Consider the following 24,979-nt stretch of genomic DNA (forward strand, 5'->3'; position numbering starts at 1 on the left):
AGCTCATCTTGTTAAGTCCAATTAGGGAGGAGCAGCAAATACTGACCTTGCCAGCAAAGCTCACACACCAACAAAGAAAAAAAAAGCAGGTGGAAGAGAAATCAATATTTTAATCGAAGTGCCAAATTTCCAAACGCATTAATTTTAAAAATCGGTGCATTTGTGAATCTGTAATACTAACATACCAAAGAGCTGAATGGTACCTCTAATATTAGAAACAGATTTGAAAAGGTAGATTACTATTGGTTTGGAGTAGAAAGAAATACGGACATTTCTTTTCCCAATCTAGTTTAACAATGAATTATTAACAGGCAAATTAAATACTATTTTAGCAACACTATCTCACAAAGTTTAAAGTCACAAACAGGTCACAGTCTCAAGCCCTTAAAATCTGTGCAACCCTCTCACCGTAGATTCTCTCAGGTAATACGGCAATATTCCTTCCCCATGAGGTGCTATTTTCTTCAGGTCTGTTAATGTGATGTGTCTATGGAAGAAACAAATTAGAAGAAATTAGAGGAATTAACAGTTTAGCATATGTTACAAATCCAAGACTTGGTATTTGTGCACCAAGAGCTCATTATCACATATGCAAGTGCAAAGGTCAGTGCTATTTTCCTTGGATAAATGGAGAAACAGGTTAAAATAAGAAATTAATATCAGCAATGATACAAATAAAAGGTTAATTGAAAAAGTCCAAAAATGTGAAAAAATAAAAAATAATTTAAAATACCAAGATAAAGTTTGAAGAAAGACTGACAGATTACAATGAGAAACACTAAAAACCATTATAATACATATAAGCAATATGATTGTTAAGGGACAGAGGTAGAACTATACTAGACGATTAAAGTAAACCTGCAGAAATTACTGGTACATAACTTTTTAAGGTCAATACCAAAGAGTGGAGGTAGAAGTTAGGATCCACTGTTCTACAATTTTAAACATTAAAATAGGTTTGACACTAAATTATTCACATTTCAACAGCCTTATCTGACAATACATTGGTTGGTAATTACTGACTATGGACAATACTTCATGATAGGCAAAAACAAGGACTGCAGATGCTGGAAACCAGAGTCTAGATTAGAGTGGTGCTGGAAAAGCACAGCAGGTCAGGCAGCATCCGAGGAGCAGGAAAATCGACATTTCAGGCAAAAGCCCTTCATCAGGAATAGAGGCAGGGTGCCTGCAGGGTGGAGAGATAAATGAGAGAGGGGTGGGGAGAAAGTAGCATAGAAGAGCTTCAGGGCAGAGGAGATGACCTGGGGGTTGCAGTGGGAAAGAGATTGGAGAGAGGAGGAAAACTTCTTCAAGGCAGGCATCCTTGCAAGAGGATTTAATCTAACTATCAATAATTAACTCACTTCACAACATATTTAACCACCATTAAACCCATAAAACAAAAATGTGATAAGATTACAACTCAAGATATTCTAAATCAGGAGCTTAAGTAATTGTTTAATTTAAATACTCAATAAATTAAAACAGTTAAAGTGCATAGCTGTAAACCTTCTTGCTCTATATTTCACAGTTGTATATCAAGTGCAGTGTGTGCTGCCTTCAAACTTTACTTTAACTTTTGGTAAAATGCAAAGGACTTGGCACTTGTAAGTAGAGTATTCTGACATTGTCTGTGCTCTGTATATGAACACATTCTAACAATATTAAATGTAATAGCCAAATATGGCAAATTAAACCCCAAATACAGTACATTGTGGCATCCAACTCACCCAGTTGGGTTATTGAGGCTTGATAACTGAAACAAAATATCAATTTCCATAGGTGTCACCTGACCAAGTTCCTGTGCAGCAAGAGTAAATTCCTCTGGAGAGAAAAATAATACAATATATTGTTCCATTATTTAATGTTAGGAAATGACTGTGCCACCTGACAATGCATCTTCTACTTTTGGACAAAGGATACTAATGTGAGTCAGTGCAAAAAGGGTATGTGGAGATTTGCACGCCTTAGTCCAAATAGGTACAACTAATGATTTTTTTTTTGCTGAAATAAAAACAGTGTAATTGGTCAAATAAGGATGATTAAGATTTCAGACCAAGCATATAGGGCAACTTACTGTACACTTGCAGAAGTTACAGAATAATTAATCTGTATTATACAGTTATTTTATAGAGTGCCAATTTGGATGTTAGCCTAGTTTGTTAAAGCCTTTAAAACCCCTATGTATCTGACTCTGGCTTAATTAAACTTTTGTATTGAAATGAAAGTAAAAGATTGCAGTTTAGTGTGGATTGAAGAGCTAGAACACAGTAGTCAAAGGACATGCCACAAACGAAGCCAGGAAATCAATCACTGATTTTTTTGTTTGAAAACTATGCACATCTTTACCCCCTTTAAACCTGGGAAATATCCAGAAGGCATAATCAGAAATCCTAACCTTTACCAACATTCATAATTCTACCGGAGCCAGCTATAGTATGGTAGACTCCTATAATGAGCTCCATGTTGTTTAGGAGTGAGTTAAAACCATTATAGTAGGAGAAGCTGACTTGATGGGTTGAAGAACCTCCAGCTGCCTACAAGTAATAGAGGGAAACAAAAATAGCAAATTTTACTCATGTAAAGTCATTCACATCTCTTGTTTAAGAAACACATCTGTTCAACGCTTCTTGTACGTAATAGATAGTTACTTAGGGTTAACGATACTTAAATAATTCAAACTGACTTTATTCACCACATGTTTCTGCAATTGATTATTTGCAGAACATTATCTATTTCTTGGAACTTAAAAAAATTGTATGTCTACTTGGAGAAATTTACAACAGCATTTGTTTTAATTTATTGTATTTGAAAACCAATCGCTGCAAAATAGACAACTTGTTACAAGCACTGCATATTTGCAAATCTCCCAACTGACAAGGAATTTTGAGGCAAGGGGAGAAATGCAATTCATGGCCATTCTTTTTATTTTCAAAATACAAGCAGTCAGGATTTGAAAATTACAAGACATTTACCCTCAACCTTTTCTCTGGCATACAAACCTTACCTGACTGTGTGCCCAAGGCTGCTTTACTGTACAAATTAGGACCCTACACAAATGTCCTTAAAGGTGCTCAAAGAACAATCACAAAATTGGTTAAATGTCACGTTGTTTTGGAGTTAGAAGAAGCCTACTAACTATTCCAAGGCTTAAATAAAAGCAAAGTGTGGACAAACTCAGCAGGTCTGGCAGCACGTGAGGAGAGAAGCAAAGTTAGTGTTTCGAGTCCAATGTGGCTCTTCTTCAGAAAAAGAAATTGCCCTCAAGAATCTTCCTGTTGGCTAACTCAGGCACAGAGGTGGCCAGCATTGATTGAACTTCATTAAAAAATATCTGAAAAAGCTATCCACATAGTAACCACCGTTGATTATCACAAAAACCCATCTAGTTCACATTAGTTTAGTTCAGTCTTAACTGCCCTCTGAAACGGACAAGCAAGCCAACTAGAAATGGACAATAAATTCCGGCACTGCCAGCATTCTACAATCCATCAGTGAACGTTTAAAAATCAGCACACTGCTTTGGGATGTCTTTTTTGCACCTGCAGCTCAATGCTTTCATTGAAATGACACCTAATGCCAACTTTAGCATGAGCCTCAGACTAATATATTAATCAAATGCCTCACTGATTTCCTGTCTGCTTTGAGTTCAAGAGTAATTTCGCACTGTCTCAAAAGAGGTACTTTAGAAACTATGTGGAAAAAGTATTTTGTGGAAAATAATTTTACTGGATGCATTATTTTAAAACATTTCAGAGGCCATCATTGTTGAAAATATGACTTTGTAATCTTGATATTTACATTGCTTTTAGCATTCCATAGAATGTGTGTGTTCAATGTAATGATGTAACTTACTGTTACTAAGGATTGTTCCACAAATTGAGTCAGCATGTGTGGGCGAACAGTGACCATGATATCCTTGAAATCCATGACAGAAATGCTACCGCTCTTATTTGTATCCCTCTGCATAAAAGCCTGCCTTGCATGCTCCTGCTGTAATTCCTGCAAATTCAGAAAATATGAACATTTGCTTTAAAATTCTGATGTCTATTTCCATTTTGTGCATTAAGTGAAACAATAACAGGATTAAAATGAAGTTAACTGTAATTTTGCAGGTCTTTCACCAAATTTGACCCGAACGGAATAACAGTTAGCAAATTTATACTAGATTTCAACAGTCAATTTCTCTAAACCATGTAGTTGATGATTAACTTTATACACCATTTCAGCTTCTATGTAGAAAGGACAGATTCTCAGATGACAACATCATAAAGTCTGATAGAGCAACATTTTAAAATTCATCAGTCAGAAAGAATCATAGCTGTGAAGAGAGTTTATATATTCATAAAATGAGATCACCTAGGTTAGATCTCATGGAATATAGGGAGAACTAGCCATTTGGATACAGAACTGGCTCAAAGGTAGAAGACAGAGGGTCGTGGTGGAGGGATGTTTTTCTGACTGGAGGCCTGTGACCAGTGGAGTGCCACAAGGATCAGTGCTGGTTCCTCTACTTTATGTTATTTACATAAATGATTTGGATGCGAGCATAAGAGGTACAGTTAATAAGTTTGCTGCTGACACTAAAATTGGAGGTATAGTGGACAGCGAAGAGGGTTACCTCAGATTACAACAGGATCTGGACCAGATGGGCCAATGGGCTGAGAAGTGGCAGATGGGAGTTTAATTCAGATAAATGCGAGGTGCTGCATTTTGGGAAAGCAAATCTTAGCAGGACTTATACACTTAAAGGTAAGGTCCTGGAGTGTTGCTGAACAAAGAGACCTTGGAGTGCAGGTTCACAGCTCATTGAAAGTGGAGTCGCAGGTAGATAGGATAGTGAAGAAGTCGTTTCGTATGCTTTCCTTTATTGGTCAGAGTATTGAGTACAGGAGTTGGGAGGTCATGTTGCGGCTGCACAGGACATTGGTTAGGCAACTGTTGGAATATTGCTTGCAATTCTGGTCTCCTTTCTATCCGAAAGATGTTGTGAAACTTGAAAGGGTTCAGAAAAGATTTACAAGAATGTTGCCAGGATTGAAGAATTTGAGCTATAGGGAAAGGCTGAACAGGCTGGGGCTGTTTTCTCTGGAGCGTCGGAGACTGAGGGATGACCTTATAGAGGTTTACAAAATCATGAGGGGCATTGATAGGATAAATAAGACAAAGTCTTTTCCCTGGGGTCGGGGGTCCAGAACTAGAGGGCATAGGTTTAGGGTGAAAGGGGAAAGACATAAAAGAGACCTAAGGGGCAACATTTTCACGCAGAGGGTGGTACGTGAATGGAATGAGTTGCCAGAGGAAGTGGTGGAGGTTGGTACAATTGCAACATTTAAGAGGTATTTGGATGGTTTTATGAAGAGGAAGGGTTTGGAGGAATATGGGCCGGGTGCTGGCAGGTGGGACTAGATTGGGTTGGAATATCTGGTCAGCATAGAAAGGTTGGACCGAAGGGTCTGTTTCCATGCTGTACATCTCCATGACTCTAAACTCAGAAACAGAAAAGCGATAATCATAGAAATTACTGGAGAAACTCAGCAGTTTTGGCAGCATCTGTGGATAAAAAGTAGAGCTAACATTTTAGGTCCAGTGCCACTTCAAAACTGTTTGTTCATGTTAAGAAGGGGCAATTCTAGATTTATTTTAAGCACTGAAGCTGGACAAAGGGAAGGAGTATCTATGGTACAGCTTTTTTGAGAAAGGAATTATAATTCAACTTGACTTAATTTAGTTATGAAAAAGGACAAAGATAAACCAGCAATATACATTCTAAATTGAGGAAAGGCCAGTTTCTGAAGTATGACTTTGCAAATGTGAACTGGAAATTACTACTTTAAGGTAAGTCAGTTTCAAAGCTGTGGAAGGCACTTAGGAGGAGATAGATAGAGAAGGTTCCAAGCAAATATGCTCCCATGCAAAGAACTGGGACTTTCAAATCCAGACCATCCTGGATGGCAGAGTAGAATATGGTTTAAAAAAAAAGAGAATCTTTGACAGGAAGCAGATTATAGAATCATATATTGGTGGCAAAAACGAAGGAGATCATTCAACCCATCGTACAAACATGAAATAGGAGTAAGAGAGACCATCTGAGACTCAAGCATGTTCCTCTGTTCAGTAACATCATGGTTGGTTTGTTTGCATTTCGAACTACACTTTCCCTATTTATCTTGATGATGTTTGATTCCCCTGCCTAATAGGCACTATCTACCTTTGCTTTAAAAATATTTAATGACCCTGCCTCTACTGACTTCTGAGGCAGATATCCACAGCCACACAATCTCAAAGAAAAAGAAATGCTCATCTGTCCTGAAAGACTATTCCGAATTTTAAAGCAATTGGCCCTAGATCTAGAACCACCACAGGTGAAATATTTTTCCACAGCAACCCGATCGAGACAATTCTATTTGTGTATGATGGACTGTCACTGTAAGAGTCCAATTGTGTGACACCATGATGATATCATTGGCAACTCTGGGTGGGAAACAGCTTAGTCTAACTTTGCTGCCTGTAAACATCTCCATAATAAAGCTCATGCTGTTAAATACTTCAGCCTCTTGGTTCTTTTTGGAATGTAAGAATGGTGGACCTAATACACTTAAATTAAATCATCCATCACTTTTCTAGACTGCAGTAGAAACAAATCCAGCTGTTCCAACTTATCCTAATGAGACAATCCACCCATTTCAAGCCTCCAACGTATTTATGTTTTCCTTAAACGAGACCAAAGCTTCACACAGCATTCAACACCCTGTATAACTGAAGCATAACAACCTTACTTTTATGTTGAATTCCTCTCATAATAAAGGAGTACATCCCATTAGTCTTACTGATTACATGTGTACATGCATACTAAGTTTTTGTGACTCATGCACAGGAAAACCTAAATCCCTATGCACCTAGCAATTCCATAGTCATTCTTTATTTAATTAATACTCTTTATTTTCATTCTTCCTGACAAAGTGGATAATTTTATATTTTCCTCTTTCTGTCAGATTCTTGCATATTTAACTGATCTATATCCATCTGCAAATTCCTGTGTCTTAACAATATATTTTTCCATCTATCTTGTTGTCATGCGGAAATCAGCTACCGTGCCTTGGCGTCCATTATCTAAGCCAGTGATAGAAGATGTAAAAAATTGATGCCCCAGCACAACTCCCTATAGGCTCCAATCATCATATCCTGCCAACCAGACAAGAACTGAGTCGGTAGGTTCAGCATGGATTGTTCCATTGGTGGGGTTGGCGAATACATCTCCATACAAAATCTGGCCTATGGAACAAAGCTGTGCAGTGAGGTCATGGATACTGATACCTTTGTGGAACCTACCCTGGAATGCAGAGGAGAGGTACAGCACTTTCCATAGGGCAACATGGGTGCACATAGAGCAAACGATATTGGTATCGTCAAGAAATATTACAGATGTCTAGATCAGTCTGGTGGAATTGTGCAGAATTGTGCACCCAGTGAGGATGTCACATCTTGTGTTGTTCTGCATAGCTCATCCTGGTGCAGTAGTGTGACAACACTTCCCATAATGAGAAGGAGAATTCTGTCCAGAATCACAGCAGTACATTTGATACTGATATACCCACAATGCTGTTCAGAGGGAGTTTCAGGATTTTGACTCAGCGACATTTAACAAACAATGGGTCAACTGGGGCATTGAAAATTAATTTAGTTAGTTTAGAGGTAATGCAAACAGTCTCATTTATTTCTCAATGCAAATACTGGACCCCTGGCAGGCAAGAAGGCTGCAGAGTGGGGTGGCATGGTAGCTCAGTGGTTAGTACTGCTGCCTCACAGCGCCAGAGACCCGGGTTCGATTCCAACCTTGGGTGACTGTCTGTGTGGTGTTTGCACATTCTCCCTGTGTCTGCGTGGGTTTCCTCTGGGTGCTCTGGTTTCCTCCCACAGTCCAAAGATGTGCAGGTCAGATGAATTGGCCATGCAAAATTACCTATAGTGTTAGGTACGTTAGTCAAAGGGAAATGGGTCTGGGTGGGTTACTCTTCAGAGGGTCAGTGTGGACTTGTTGGGCTGAAGGGCTTGTTTCCACACTGTAGGGAATCTAATCTAATCTTAAAAGATAGAAAACCAATAGTTTAGAGATTAGAACATTTTGTAAATGTAAATACAAAGGAACTTTTTTGGGAGAGAATAGAAAACACAACTTCCATGTACTCAATAGGTGGCTTTGCAATGATGATACAATAGAAATACAAAGAATGAGAGAGAAAATATCTTGTTTGACATTAATCTATTTTGTGACTATCGTGACCACAGGTTTGGTATGCCAGTTGTGAATTATTTTGCAACTGTGACTTAAAGCAGGTCAAAACTCTAAGGAATAAAATGTCATGTTGCAAAACTGTACATGAAAAGCATTAAAACAAACCATCTGGTCTAGGTTAATTATGATATATAAAGACAATTCACATATCGTGAATACAAGGGAAAAAGAAAACTGGCATTAACTGGGGTCCCCTGCCGCCTTAGCTCTAAGGTCTAGACATCATATTAACAAAACTACTCAAGTAAAAGGACTGGAAACCAATGACCACAAATCCACAATATAAAATCACTTAAACTGTTTAGAAATAAAATACATGCTAAAAATTGTTTTTAAAACAATTATGTTTAAATATTTTCTCTGATTCCAAAGTCTGTTTATTACTTTCATTTTTAGAAGCATTAATGATACGGTACTCTGATGTTTTACTACAATTAAATATTATTCCAACTACCTACAGTAATTTCAACTGAAGCTATACAAGAAACTCAGTAAAAGTAGCATTAAAAGTAATTAAAAATGGCCATGATTCTAGCTGATCTTAATTCCATGCTGAAGATATTTAAATGCTATGGTTAACAAGTCCATTATGTACTAAAAACACATCCACCTGTCAACTTCATTTGACATACATATATGACAAATATGCCTTGTACTGTTGTGGATTTACATGACCGGAAGCATTACCAATTTGAATTTTAGAAATATAACCCAAGAGAACATAATAAAATTCTAAATCCAAGGGCTTGTAAACCACTGCAGATGTACAGGTGTACATTTTTTGTCGTCTTACTGATTGCTACGGTGATATTCCACAAGGTTCAGTTGCTTCTACATTCTCATTCCTGAAGAAGGGCCTGTGCCCGAAACGTCGAATCTCCTGTTCCCTGGATGCTGCCTGACCTGCTGTGCTGTTCCAGCAATAAAGTTTCAACTTTGATCTCCAGCATCTGCAGACCTCACTTTCTCCCCTCGGTTGCTTCTACAAGCTACTTGCACGGAAGTTCAGATATTTGGCGCAATGACATCAGAAAGAATGCAATGTACTTTCATCTTAGTACAGTGTTCATCTAGGAGGGAAATCTTGCAAGTGCTAACGTTCCTGTGCACCGAATGTCCTTGAATTTAAGCAGGGCTTTTAAGGTGCTATTGAAGATCTTGGCTGTAGGATGCAATGCATCTTTTCACTAATACTGTGATGAAAGATGGCTGATTATTTTGGGACTGTGGATTTTACAACAGTTGCATACTGGGTTGGTTGATTTTGTGAAGGATTTTTTAAAAAATCAATGTCTGAAATATCTTTCAGAACAGTAACCTAATCCAGTTAAGTATCCCGAGAGCAGGGAGCCTCTGGAGTGCTACTGAAGAATAGTTTTACTGTGGTGATTTACAAAAGGTAGATAAAGACTAATGACCATTAGCTTGTTTTTGGTTCAAGATAATCAAGAATTGATTTTAGTTTAAGAAGTCCAGAGATTAAAAGTTATGGGCAATTTGGAAGCAACCTGACTGGAGTCATAAACAAATAGATTTTCTCTCCTAGAAAAGAGTATAGGATAGTTCAAGGAAAACATACATACTTTAGTATAAAAGTTTAATTTGTGAAACTTTCATACACTGAAGTACTTTAATAGAAATCTGCAGATCGTCATAAATTGTGAAAATTTAATTCTCCATTTTGCAAATATTCATGTAAAACAACTGTATAGTTCACAAGAAAGAACCTGGAAGAATCAGTTAAATTGAAATTAAAGATATGAGATAGAGCAGTAATTTCTGTGGATTTGCATCTCCATAATGGATCGAGTCGGAAACCAGGATGATTCTTTTTCTGTTTGTTTTAAGATCTTTCAAACTGTATTCTATATTTAAATAGTTTGTTTTTGTTTCTTACATTTGATTTTTTTATATCATACACTTGTATTGTCTTCTTAATAAACTCTGCAGCCTTGTGTGGCTATGTTTCAATGAATGACCCACCATGTTAACTAAACATTTTTTAAAAATGATATGTCATGCTAGATTTAATTATAGGATCGAACTTGTCCATCAACAATACACATTTTGCTTAGATCATGCTGCACATAATCACAGACACTTTCAGAATGTGAGGTGTTGCAAATGATATTGCATGTCATTCAATAATTACTGAACATCTCCATTTCTTAACTTAGAATATATTTAAAAAAACACAATACAACTCTGGAGCAGGTGGGACTTGAAACACGGCCTCTTAACCAGAAGAAAGAAGATTATCCCTAGTTCCCTCATCTAAATCATTAATATATATTGTGAACAGCTGGGGTCCCACCAGTACCCCATTACTCACTGAGTGCCACTTAGAAAAAGACAATTTGTTCCTATTATTTGTTTGCTCTCTGTCAACCAGTTTTCTATCCAGTACACTATTTTGTCAGTACACTACTCTTATACATTTAGTTTTCCATGCTAATCTCATAGATGTGTTCTTCTGAAACTCCAAGTAAACCACATCCACTAGCCAACTCTCATCAACTCCACAAGTTATACCCTCAAAACGTTCTAGTTGATTGGTCAGCATGATTTCCTTTGAATATATTCATACTGATTCTGTCCAATCTTGTCATAGATTGCCAAATGCTCTGTTATTACACAATGGACTCTTGCAATTTTTCCTCTACCAATGCCAGGTAAACCAATGTGTAATTCCGTTTTCTCCCTACATCCTTTTTTAAATAGTGGGGTTACATTAGCTACCTTCCAAATCATAGGGACTATTCCGGAGTCAATAAAATCTTGAATGATGACCACCGATGCATCCCTTATTTCCAGGGCCACTTCCTAACTACTCTGGGATGTAAATTGTGGGGCCCAGGGACTTAACAGCCTTTAATCCCATCACTTTCACCACCACCCTACTAATATTGATTTCCTTCCGTTTTTGCCTGTCCATGGATCCTGTCTTTTCCAACTTTTCTGGGCTGGTATTTGTGTCCTCCTTTGTGAAGACCAAAGTATATATTTAAAAGGTCTGTCATTTTTTTTGTTATCCATTTAAACTTAAACTGTTTCTAACTGTAAGGGGCCTACATTTGTCTTAATTCTTTCTCTTCACGACTTGCATGCTAAAATCAACATTTAGGCTCTCAAGGTGGATACCCGAAGCTAAATATCCTGATTGTTTTAACAATCCTTGGTCAGCTGCTTCCGTTCCACATTTAGCCAGACAGACTTCCACACTTGGTCATCCTCTGAGCCCTGTGCAACTTAGACTACCACCATCAAACCTCAATCATGGAATACTGCAGACAAGTGCTCTCTGAAGAGCATTAGGCAACTACTCACTCCAAAGTCAAGGAAGATGGCTACCCGTGTGAATCTGAAGGAATGCACTGCTCACTCATGTAAAGCTTAATTAGGAAGGTGAATGCAAGTCTGGATTTTTAATAAGCATGCATAACTGGCAAATTAATGCAAAAGGGCTTCCTGACACTTGCCATGAGAAGATTCAACCCTGTGTAAGACTTCCAGAAGTTAATTGGGAACTTTCACCTATCAGGAATCTGTTCCCAGTCTCTTGACCAGTTAGGCTTGTCCATTAACCTTCCTTCTCTTCGGATCTGTACAAGGTTCATGCTCATGATCTTCATTTTCAAATCCCTCCAACATTGACCCTCACTCCAACAATATAATTTCCTCTCAGCACAAAGTCTTCTGGGATCTCTGCATCTTTTATAAATCTCTTGAACATCTCCAATTTTAATCAGGACTGGTGGGCATGTTTAAGCTGAACAGAAGCTACAATCTAGAATACCTTTTTTGCTCCTCTTGATATTTTTTTTCCTCCATTAAGACGCTCCTTGAAACCTACCTTTTTGACCATGTTTTTGGCCATTTTCCCTAATATCTCCTTTTAAGACTTGGTGTCCATATTTGTTTTATAATATTTCTGTGAAACAGTGTGGACATTTTATGTTCAAGGTGCTAATCAAATATAACTTGCTGTTAAAATTCACTTCTACATGTTAAAAATCACTTGTTCTTAACACTATGAGTTCACAGACAACCAACATTTTCATGTATAACCGTGCATATTACTGTGATTAATACAGTGCATAATTATCTTGGTATTATCTCCTTTAAAACTGATTAGAAACAATTTACTTTGGAACCTTAATACAGTCCACAAGTTTACATGACATTTTATAGCATGAAATGCATGTGAGGTTTCGGGTGGAAACACTGAACAGAAATCTGGACAGAATTGATTGCTTTTACTGAGACATTTGATCAAATGTACAAGTCAATTTTTTCCCTATTAAAGCAACATTTCATGTGTCATGAATAATTAAAAGCATATAAAATCTTTACAAATCAGTCCTAAGCTTACAAATCAGAAATCTTAATAATCTGCCAGTCTCCAGGTACTTGTTTGGTCAGACAGCAATTAGCTATCCTCATTAAACATCAACTTAAGTAGTATAACATTATTGCTTTGGGCTGACTGGATAGCATGGACAATAACAATATGACAAAATGACTTGGATGGATAAAAGAACCAAATAGTGTTGTAGTGTTAATCTGTATAGAATGGTAAGAGCCATTAGCTGTCTTGGGTTTGAGGTCAAATATTGGTTCTCATTAATGAGTAATGGGGTATACGAATCTCAGTATCAGTGTGATACCAGGTATGGGTGTAGGTCGTGTGACCCAAAGGCCGGCAGATTCTAACAAACAGCATGTTCTTTTGGCTGTTTGCAATAAAAAAAGTACTGACCATAGCCAAACAATCAATTGTTGTAAAAAACTCAATACACTATTCAACATTCAATGTGATTCCACAATTGGACAACATTTGCCGGTTAATCCTGAGTGTGCAAAGAATTATGCTGACAACCAATTGGGATTGACATTTGGGCACACATGTGGTACTCTTGCGTATACTGCAAGTTACATATATCCATACACAAAGTCAAAAAGTGTGATGCTGGAAAGCACAGCCGGTCAAGCAGCATCTGAGGAGCAGGAGAGTCGACGTTTCGAGCATAAGCTTTTCATCAGGAATGAACTTATGCTTGAAACGTCGAATTGCCAGCTACTCAGATGCTGCCTGACTAGCTGCGCTTTTCAGTAACACACTTTTTGATTCTGCTCTCCAATATCTGCAGTCCTCACTTTCTCGCAATCCATACATAAGGCCCTGTTCTTAACTGAAGAAAGAACTGCAACTGTTTCAACTCAACAAAATAAGTTCATTTCTCAGAGCATCGCTCCAACCAAACACAGTCATTCTGCCTGACTTGAAATTTAAACAAAGCCTGGCAGTTTACTGTCAATCGGCATTAATTGATGCATTCTCCATGGCAACACCTCTATCAATCAGAGTCTACTGCAAACAAACACTCTCCTCTCTCACAATATAAATGTTAGTTATTGCTTTGAATTTGAATTTTTGCAAAATGTCAAAAAGCTTCAACAAAACTTCTGCACTACCAAATAACTTGTTTCTGTATGACCCAGCTTGGTGCTACAGTTGCAACACCAGTGTTCAAAGAGATAAGCAAATTCTTTAAGCAGTCTAGCCATAAGTCCTTCATGAAATAAAAGGTTTGCTCAGCAACTGGTCTGGAGGTGTGGCAACATATCTGTGTTTCTTGAATCTGTGGTATTTTATCAGGATGACAGAAAATCATGCTGCCACCCTGCCACTCCAACAGTGCTTTTTCTGTTGCCTTTCAACCAATCAACACAGATAGTGGTCATCCACAACAAGGCGGTACACTCCAAAGCTGGGCCTTGAAGGCCCACAGCTACTCAAAGACCTTATGCAAGGCAACCTCACTCACTGAAAATTAGCAGTCTTCTGTGAGTTATAGTGCAGCTGCTGGGGGAGCACTAGGCACCTGTGAGATAGGCAAAAATGGATTGCACAAGTTCAGTTTTCTGAAGAAATATTGCAAGTACTGTTAGTTAAATGTATTCAGGTTTTTTTTTATTTCAGGGTTTCAGCAACAAGGAAGCTGCAATAGTCCGCTGCAGAGGGAAAGAAAGGATGAGAACTGTAGGAATAGTGATGTGGAGCTGAGATTTCAGAAGAACCAAAGTCTAAGCAACAGTTCAAAGACAACCATTCCAAAGAGAAAGTGTCTTGTATGAAATGTGAAGGAAGGAATGATTGGGGAATATAAGGACAATACGAAAGGGAGAAATGTACTTTAAGTGGGAATTTGATGTAGTGGAGGATGGAGATCAGCTTCCTTTTTGTTTGATATCCATTTCCTCTTTTTTACTAAGATAGGAGACTCCATTTGCTATTGCTTAACTATACTAAATTAGTAACTCATCTGTTAATGAGGATTTGTGAAGAATACTGCGATCCTGGATAATGACACCCATGATATATGCATCTACTGTTCAAGTAAATTCGGCTCAGAATTCATACAAAATGATACTAATCCCGTTTCTCTATGGTAACAGAGAAATAAAAAATGTTGTCTCTCCATCTGGACAGTGCCTCTGAAACCTAAATTATACAGTGAGGCAAAATAAATTGTGATTTTTAAAAAATGTTATCTAGTGTCAACAGGAAGGATCTGCTGACGTTGAGGGCCATGCTGATCTTTGTTATGAATAACAGCCTTGTCTTGGTCAGTCTGAGCAGCTGGAGGCCTGACCGAAGGAGATGGCGTGGATCAGTCACCACCTCCTTGAAGTGTAATTATTGCATTTAATCTCTTTCTCTATGTTGTACCCTGGTCTGACAGGTGAAAATCACTGCTCAATGGTATCACAATGGGCATGCAGAAGGCCTAAGAACTACTTCAATTGGCATGGGGATTGAATCTGTGCTGGGGCATTGGTCAGGTTTTCCTCTCATCAACTGAGTTAACAAGTTTTGTAACTAACCCAAAAATTGCATCTGGCTGAAATAAGGATAGAAGAAAAGTTCTCTTAAACTACTTGATGTGTGCAGTCTTCCATTGAGAACCTTCCTCTGCTGCCGTGTTGCATATTGCTTTCACTCTCTGCTACACCAACTTCATCTACATGGCATCCTGCAACCCAAAATAAAATTGGGATCAAAATCTTCCATTAATGCAACCAGACTTTCTTCTAACAAGGCTTCAAAATTTTCTGACCTCCTTATCCAAGTCCAGCATCAATCCTTGGTGAATTCAAACAGCTTTCTCCAAATCCCTCCAGTAACACTTAAAAACTAATATGCTACAGCAAAAGAAAGCAAAATGTGGTTCAAATGGAACACCTTCTAGTCACTCTGGGTACGGTAATGAACCCATGAAGCTCAATATATTCTAGCACTGCCCCAGACTCCAGTGTTCGATCCCACCCTCGGATGATTGTCAGTATGGAGTTTGCACATTCTCACTGTGTCTGCGTGGGTTTCCTCCTGGTGCTCTAGTTTCCTCCCACTTCCAAAGATGCGTAGGTTAGGTGGCTAAACTAAATTGTCCACAGTGTCTGAGGATGTGCAGGCTGGGTGGATTAACCAAGGGAAATGCAGGGTTACAGGATTAGGGCAGGAGGCAGGATATCCAGGTAGCAATATGTGCATTTTTCAGCAGATTTTAGCTGATCTCATAATCCACCCATTCTTCGTAATTATCACAAAAACACATAAGCTTTCTTTTTAAGTTTCTGGTGCCTTTAATGCCAGCACCACAGAACCAAAATCTATAGCCTATCTACAATGAATAACACAATGATTAGAAGAACAATATTTCACTTACAAAATAGATTGTAAAACAAGATAATTGTTAGTCCAGAAAACCTCTGAAATTATATTGGATTGAAAACATGTAGCTGTTCTCAATCAAGGAAGTGCTACTAGCTATATTTATCTACAATATTAAGAAATGTCAGTTTTGATATAGCTTCAGCGAATCAAATTCTAAACCTCGTGAGACAAGGGAGTGAATGCAGTTTACTATAATAACATAAAATAGTTTCCTAGCAAATTTGCCACTTGATTTACACTGTGTCAGATAGCTTTGCTTCAATGGTTGCATTCTGCATCAGAATCAAAAGATCATCTGTTCAAGAGCAACTCTCGAGGTTGGGGTACAATAAGCAGACTGACAATCCAATGCTGTTCTCAGCATACTACCTTTCAGTTGAGATAGTAATCAATGGCCTTACCTGCCCTTCTGGTTGAATGTACGAGATTTTACAGCAGAATTGGATATAGGGTATCCTCCTCTGTACTAGCCAAATGTGTGTACCTAAACCAGCCTCACCAGAGCAAATGATCTGATCATGTACCACTGATGTCAATTTGTCCTCATTGCACAAACTGGGTGCTTAACATCATGAAAGACATTGTGAAAAATTAGCAGCTTTTTTTTACTTTAACTTTTCCATTGACTCAGTGCAATTTTAAAGGACTGTTAAACACTTGTTACACTCAAAAGCATTTGTAACAAAATATGACAAATAAATATTGCAATAATCCAATAATGTAAAGAGTAGTTTTATACCATTACATGCAAGAAACATCTATAATTACATTACTGTAATTAATACCTTTACAAGGAGAACTTTACTTGAATTACACAGACATAAAGTACATAAGACATCATTTTAACAACCTACCAGGAGAAATTGAGAAAATTCTTTGTAGTTAAGATGATGTTTCCTATCCTTTCCAAAGTACAGATCCACAAATTCAGAATTCCAATTAAATGGGATACGCTGGTGAATACCAGTTTGGCTAAATATTTGCTTGATGTCATCTATATATCATGATGAAATATATAAATTAATTTATAATTCCAACAAAAACAGGCCACTCTCATTGAAAGTACAACAATTGTTTCTATTATCCTCCTAAAGTCTGCGTTAATATGAAACTGACTTCAGATAACTTAAGGTCAACCATCTGTCAGACTAAATGCTCTCTTCTGCAACACTTATATAACATGACTCATGCTAAATGCTTGTGGTGATTAACCTATCAAATTTGTAGCTTAGCAATAACTGCCATGCAGTCTTACTCGAAAAAATGTGCCAGTCAATTCTCATTCTGACATCAAAAATATTTGGAAGTTGCTAGAGACACTGCATATATGTTTCAGTAAAACTATGCTTGGAAAAATAATCTGCATTTGTATAATATACATTACTGACAGAAGGCCACCTTCCAAAAGTCATATAAGCATATTCTTCTTCAAGCTCTTTAAATTATGGTATTCAGGGTGTTATCAAAGCTATGGTTTTACTTCTCTTCCAAGTATGTGAAACTAAAACATTTACATGACAAACAGCAATATTTGAACACAATTTTCTAATGGACTATGCTTGACTTTCACCTTAATACAAATTCTATGTTTATGCATAAATACAAACATTCAAAATTTCAATAGATTATGAGCCTGGAAATTTACCCCACACCTGTTTTCAGGAGCTAAATGGGCATCAAATTGTCTGATACTTTACTGAACATATAACAAAGGAATCACTGTTCCTCTCCTCCTTCATTTGACTGATGCCCACCCCTGTCCCAATTGTCCTCCGACTCTGTTACAATTGCTTGATCACAATCAAAACACACTCCACTAACAGTGCCGCTTCCTTTTTGGGGTAAACTAGTAATAATATTAAAACAGACAGCAAAGGCTTTATATATATAAACAGAAGATAAGAAAGCAATATTAACATAGGTCCCTTAGAGCACAAGGCTTGGGAAATAATAATGGCAAAGTAGGAAACAGTAAAAAAGTTAAATAAACTTTGCATCAGTTTTCAAATAAATGCATTAATTATATTTCAAAAATACTAAATAATCAAGTACCAAAAGGGAGTGTAGAAATAAATACAATAACTATCCCTGGAGAAAAAAATAAGTATTAGGCAAACTAGTGCGGCTAAAGGCTGTTAAGTCCCCAGAACCTGATGGATTGCGTCCTAGGATATAAAAGCAAGTGGATGCACTGATAGTAATCTTCCAAGAATCCATAGATTTTTGAAAACTCTTGAGGATTTGAAAATTACCAGTGTAACAGCTTTTAAAGGGGAAAATACAGAAAGGTTCAGAAATGATGCATTTATAAACTTCAACAGATGGTTAAGTATGTTATCACCATTGGGAAGACACAAAATGGATTGAGAAATACCACAAGAATATAGCTACCACCTTTTATGGAAGAAAAGATTATTCCAGTAAATTCCTAAGGTGTACCTAGCATGGGTACAGCCTGTCAGTGTAACATACTCAAAATGAATCCTGATGGGATTGGCCAGTGATCATGCATTTAGCACACGAACAGTGTGTGCAGAGTCTCACCTGGATGGCTGCCAAAGCAGATCAGTTGGCAATGTGACCAACATCATCAGTTAAGATAGTAATGAAGTAGAAAACCTGAGTTTGTAATTGGATCGGGAAGATCATGCCCCACCTTGACTGACATGCATTTTTTGCCTGAATAAAATTGGTAAAACTAAACAGTCTGAAATGGTGTGTGAGAGAATCAGAGGGTGTTCAAACTCTGGTCAATTTCCCCCTTCACCCTAATTAAAAAGGTAAAGAGAAAATAAAATAGGTAACTATCATCCAGTTAGCTTAACATCTGTTATTGGGAAAATATTAGAATGTATAATAAAGATTTAATCACAGAGGATTTAGAAAAACATAATACAATTACATGAAAGAGAAACTATGCCTGATAAATTTATTAGAAATCCTTGAAAAGGTAACAAGCAGGACAAATAAAGGGGAACCAGGAGATATATTTGGATTTCTAAAGGCATTACATAGGATACTATGTGTTAGAGTACTTAATAAGACAAGAATCCATGGTATTGAGAGCAATACATTAACATAGATAGAGTTGAATTAAATTGAATTGTATTTATTGTCATGTGTAGCGAGGCACAGTGAAAAGCTTTGTCTTGCTAGCAATACAGGCAGATCACAGAGTTAAGTAGCATAAATAAGTAAACAATTGGTAAGCACCGACAAAAGCAAAAACACAGGTACATGTGAATGTTAAGGGTTTGTGAGTCCATTCAGTACTCTAACAACAGTAGGGTAGAAACTGTTACGAAACTGGCTGGTGTGCCTGTTCAGGCTTCTATATCTTCTTCCCCATGATGGAGGTTGTAGAAAAGCATTGCCAGGGTGAGATGGATCTTTGAGAATGCTGGCAGTGTTTCCTTGACAGCGGGGAGGTTAGCCTTTGTCATTGTCTGGTCCAAGTTCACCACTCTCTGTAACCGTCTCCAATCTTGAATGGCACAGTTGCCATACCAGGTAGTGATATCTCCAGACAGAATGCTCTTGATGGCGCACCTATAAAAGTTGGCAAAGGTGTTGCTATCATGCCAAATTTCCTCAGCTGCCTGAGGAAGAAGAGACATTGTTGGGCCTTTGTAACCAGTGAGTCCACATGAAGAGTCCAAGAAGGCTTGTTGTGGATGACCAGGAGCTCGACACTCTCCACTCGTTCCACCTCTGTGCTGTTAATGTGTAGGGGGGCATAAGTAACATCTGCCGAGAGTCAATAATGAGTTCCTTGGTTTTTCCGGCATTGAGAGTTAGGTTGTTCTCAGTGCACCATTTTTCCAGGTCTTTCACTTCCTGTTTGTAGTCTGTTTCGTCTCCATATGAGGTTTGACAGACTATGGCGATGTCATCAGCGAACTTGTAAATGGCATTAATCTGGTATCTTGATGACGCAGTCGGGGTATACAGTGAGTATAGTAGGGGGCTGAGTACGCAACCCTGGGGGACTCCAGTGTTGATGTTAGTGAGGATGAAATATTGCCTCCAATCTTCACTGATTATGACCTGTGAGTCAGGAAAATGAGGATCCACTTGCAGAGAATGGGGCTTAGTCTGAGATCATTAAGTTTAGCAATCAGTCTCAAGGGATAACAGTGTTGAAGGCTGAACTGTAGTTAATGAGCAGGGTTCTTACGTAGCTGTTCTTGGTGTTAAGGTGTTCTAGGGAGGAGTGAAGGGCAAGTGATATGGCTTTGACGTGGATCTGTTGGTCCAATAAGTAAATTGGAGTGGGTCAAGAGCAGTAAGGAGGCTGGAGTTGATTTGTGCCATGATCAGCCTTTCAAAGCACTTCATGACCACCGGAGTTAGGCTACCGTGCAATAGTAATTGAGACATGTTGCATGAGCCTTCTTTGACACAGGGATGATGTTGCCCCTCTTGAAACAGGCAGGGACAGTGGCCTGCTGTGGAGAGAAGCTGAAGATATCTGAGAAGACCTCTGCCAGTTGATCTGCACATGCTGAGTGCCCGGCCTGGTACTCCGTCTGGTCCCATCACTTTCCTTGGATTCACGCGAAAGAAAACTGATCTGACCTCTGATGCAGTGACTGTTGGGATAGGTTTGTGAGGACTTGTGGGAATAGGTATTATTTCTCTGCCAAAATTCTGCTCAAAGCTAGCTTAAAAGGTGTTGAGGCGATCTGGGAGGACTCGTTAAATTATAGTAGACAGGGAGTTAAGATTTATAATTACTTGTACCATGCATTAATGACTTGGATGACAGAAGAGAATGAATGTTTGCCAATTTTGCAGGGACGTAGGCAGGAAAGCAAGTGATGAAGATGACAGAGTCTACTGGGAGGGATAGATAGTTAGGCGAGTGGGCAAAAACTTAGTAAATGGAAAACAATGTGAGAAAATGAGAGGTTGTGCACTTTGGCAGGAAAAACAGAAGAGCTTTGTATTATTTAAACTGAGAAACACTGCAGAAAGCCACTGCATCTGGGTTTTCGTGCAAAAATCACAAAAAGCTTGCATCCAAGTTCGTTGTGTAACAGGGAAGGAAAATGATAGGTTGGCCTTCATTTTGAAGGGAATGAAATGTAAGCACAGGGAGGTCTTGCTAAAACTATACAATGCAGTAGTCAAACCACATCTGAAATACGGAGAACAATTTTGGTCCCCTTACCTAAGAAACAGTATAAAGTCAGTGCAGGCAGTCCAGAGAAGGTTCACTGCATTGTTCCTTGGTATGGAAGGATTTTCTTCTGAGAAGTTGAGTATGTTGGTCCTCTACCCACTGGGATAATAATGTCTGTAAGAATAATAGGATGGATTTTGGTTGGGAATTTTAACTTTCCAAACATAGACTGGGACTGCTATAGTGTTAAGGGTTTAGATGGAGATGGATTTGTTAAGTGTGTACAAGAAAATTTTCTAATTCAATATGTGAATGTACCTACTAGAGAAGGTGCAAAACTTGACCTATTCTTGGGAAATAAGGCAAGGAAGGTGACTGAGGAGACCACATGTAAAAGTTGAAGTTCTAATTTGGAGGAAGGTTAATTTTGACAGTATTAGGCAAGAACTTTCAAAAGCTGATTGGGCGTAGATGTTTGCAGGTAAAGGGATGGCTGGAAAATGGGAAGCCTGCAGAAATGAGATAACGAGAGTCCAGAGAAAGTATATTCCTGTCAGGGTGAAAAGAAAAGCTGATAGGTATTGGGAATGTTGGATGACTAAAGAAACTGAGGGTTTAGTTAAGGAAAAGAAGCCATACATCAGGTGTAGACAAGAGAGATCGAATAAATCTTTAGAAGAATATAATGGCAGGAGGAGTATACTTAAGAGGGAAATCAGGAGGGCAAAAAGTGGACATGAGATAGCTTTGGCAAATAGAATTAAGGAGAATCCAAAGGGTTTTTACAAATACATTAAGGACAAACGGGTAAACTTGGGAGAGAATAGGGCTGAAAATGTGTTGCTGGAAAAGCGCAGCAGGTCAGGCAGCATCTAAGGAGCAGGAGAATCGATGTTTCGGGCATGAGCCCTTCTTCAGGATAGGGCCCCTATCAGAGAATAGGGTCCCTCAAAGATCAGCAAGGTGGCCTTTGTGTGGAGACACAGGAAATGGGGGAGCTATTAAACAAGTATTTTGCATCAGTATTTACTGTGGAAAAGGAATTGGAACATATAAATAGTAGAGAAATGGATGATGACATCTTGAAAAATGTCATATTACAGAGGAGGAAGTGCTGGATGTCTTGAAACATATAAAAGTGGATAAATCCCTAGTATCTGATCAGGTTAGCCTAGAGCTCTGTGGGAAACTAAGGAAGTGATTGCTGGGCCCATTGCTGAGATATTTGTATCATTGATAGTCACAGATGAAGTGCCGGAAGACAGGAGGTTGGCTAATGTAGTGCCACTGTTTAAGTAGGGTGGTAAGGACAAGCCAGGGAACTACAGACCAGTGAACCCGATGTCAGTGGTGGGCAATTTGTGGGAGGGAATCCTGAGAGACAGGATGTACATGTATTTGGAAAGGCAAGGACCAATTAGGGATCGTCAACATGGCTTTGTGCATGGGAAATAATGTGTCACAAACTTGATTGAGTTTTTTTGAAGTAAAAACAAGGATTGATGAGGGTAGAGCAGCAGATGTGATCTATACGGACTTCAGTAAGGCGTTTGACAAGATTCCCCATGGGAGACCAGTTAGCAAAGTTAGAACTCATGGAATACAGGGAGAACTAGCCATTTGGATACAGAACTAGCTCAAAGGTAGAAGACAGAGGGTGGTGGTGGTGGAGGGTTTTTTTCAGACTGGAGGCCTGCGACCAAATGAGTGCCACAAGAATCAGTGCTGGGTCCACAACTTTTTGTCCTTCAAATAAATGGTTTGGATGTGAGCATAAGGAGGTATAGTTAGTAAGTTTGCAGATGACACCAAAATTGGAGGTGTAGTGGACAGCGAAGAAGGTTACGTCAAAATACAACAGGATCTTGATCAGATGGGCAAATAAGCTGAGATGTGGCAGATGGGAGTTTAATTTAGATAAATACGAGGTGCTCTATTTTGGGAAAGGAAATCTTAGCAGAACTTATACACTTAATGGTAAGGTCCTAGGGAGTGTTGTTGAACAAAGAGACCTTGGAGTTCAGGTTTATAACTCCTTGAAAGTGGAGTCGCAGGTAGATAGGATAGTGAAGAAGACATTTGGTATGCTTTCCTTTATTGGTCAGAGTATTGAGTACAGGAGTTGGGGCTGTACAGGACATTGGTTAGGCCACTTTTGGAATATTGTGTGCAATTCCAGTCTCCTTGCTATCGGAAGGATTTTGTAAAACTTGAAAGGGTTCAGAAAAGATTTACAAGGATGTTGCCAGTGTTGGAGGATTGCCATAGGGAGAGTTGAACAGGCTGGGACTGTTTTCCCTGGAGCGTCAGAGGCTGAGGGGTGATCTCATACAGGTTTATAAAATCATGAGGGGCATGGATAGAGTAAATAGACAAAGTCTCTTCCCTGAAGTGGGGAAGTCCAGAACTAGATGGCATAGGTTTAAGGTGAGAGGGGAAAGATATAAAAGAGACCTAAGGGACAACGTTTTCACGCAGCGGGTGGTACGTGTATGGAATGAGCTTCCAGAGGAAGTGGTAGAGGCTAGTACAAATGCAACATTTAAAAGGCATCTGGATGGGTATATGAATAGGGAGGATTTGGAGGGATATGGGCCAGGTGCTGGCAGGTGGGACTAGATTGGGTTGGGATATCTGGTCAGCATGGACGAATTGGACCAAAAGGTATGTTTGCATGCTGTACTGATTTTATGACAGGCAACCTTCTTGAAACATTCAAGGACCTTAGGGGGCTTCACGAAGTAGTTGCAGAGAGGTGCTTCCCTTAGGGGGAAACTTGAGGATCAGATGGCATAATGTCAAGCGCATGGTGTTACCCATTTAGGACAGAGGTGAGAAGGGATTTTTTCAGTGGGTAGAAAATCTGCAGAATTCTTTACTGCAGAGGGTTGTCGAGCCTGTGTGTTTACGTACATTCAACATTGAGATAAAGATTTTTAATCAGTATGTAAATCAAGAATTATGAAAAAAATACATGAATGTGGGATTGAGGATTATTAGATTAATCATGAATGTTGGTACAGAATCAATGGGCCAAAGGGTTTACTTCTGCTCATATGTCTTATGGCCATATGTAGTGATGCATAATGATCTGACACATCTTGTATATTTCAAAATAGAGGTCCAGTCTGTCCATCGTGTTCATTTCAAAGTATGATTTATTTATCTGTTTTACATTCTCCCACTCCTTATGTTCTAGCTGTGGTCAGTAACGTTAACCAGCAAGCTCTTGCAGCCACCCAAAAAATATCTGCAGCTCAACTATTTCATGTGAATAAAGCCTTCAGCTTCTCTATTTATCTGGGCAAGCCATCTTCTCAAACTGCTGTAGATCAAGAGAAGTCAGTTTTAATCTAAGAGGTAACAGATTTAAAATAAAGATGATAGGGTAATTAGTCTGTGGAATTTACTACCTGAGTGCAGTGGATGCGGAGACATTGAGTAAAATTAAGGAGGAGCTGAAAATGTGTTGCTGGAAAAGCGCAGCAGGTCAGGCAGCATCCAAGGAACAGGAGAATCGACGTTTCGGGCATAAGCCCTTCTTCAGGAATGAGGAAAGTGTGTCCAGCAGGCTAAGATAAAAGGTAGGGAGGAGGGACTTGGGGGAGGGGCATTGGAAATGCGATAGGTGGAAGGAGGTCAAGGTGAGGGTGATAAGCCACAGTGGGGTGGGGGCGGAGAGGTAAGGAAGAAGATTGCAGGTTAGGAAGGCAGTGCTGAGTTCGAGGGATTTGACTGAGACAAGGTGGGGGGAGGGGAAATGAGGAAACTGGGGAAATGTGATTTTGCTCATTTCCCCTCCCCCCACCTTGTCTCA

General features: G+C 38.8%; 1 protein-coding gene across 2 annotated transcripts in view; it reads right to left on the reverse strand.

The window, feature by feature from the left end:
• LOC122549822 (calcium-binding mitochondrial carrier protein Aralar2) overlaps nucleotides 1-24,979 on the reverse strand; it is a 284,028-nt gene that overhangs the window by 112,721 nt on the left and 146,328 nt on the right. For both annotated transcript variants that reach the window (XM_043689903.1, XM_043689904.1), the window contains exons 5-9: nucleotides 16,892-17,031; nucleotides 3,859-4,005; nucleotides 2,402-2,540; nucleotides 1,734-1,827; nucleotides 409-487 (exon numbers count right to left, since the gene is read on the reverse strand). In XM_043689903.1, coding sequence (XP_043545838.1) covers nucleotides 409-487; nucleotides 1,734-1,827; nucleotides 2,402-2,540; nucleotides 3,859-4,005; nucleotides 16,892-17,031 — 599 coding nt within the window. The remainder of the gene's footprint in view (nucleotides 1-408; nucleotides 488-1,733; nucleotides 1,828-2,401; nucleotides 2,541-3,858; nucleotides 4,006-16,891; nucleotides 17,032-24,979) is intronic.

Source organism: Chiloscyllium plagiosum, chromosome 5 (genome assembly GCF_004010195.1).
Source record: "Chiloscyllium plagiosum isolate BGI_BamShark_2017 chromosome 5, ASM401019v2, whole genome shotgun sequence".
Classification (NCBI taxonomy): domain Eukaryota; kingdom Metazoa; phylum Chordata; class Chondrichthyes; order Orectolobiformes; family Hemiscylliidae; genus Chiloscyllium; species Chiloscyllium plagiosum.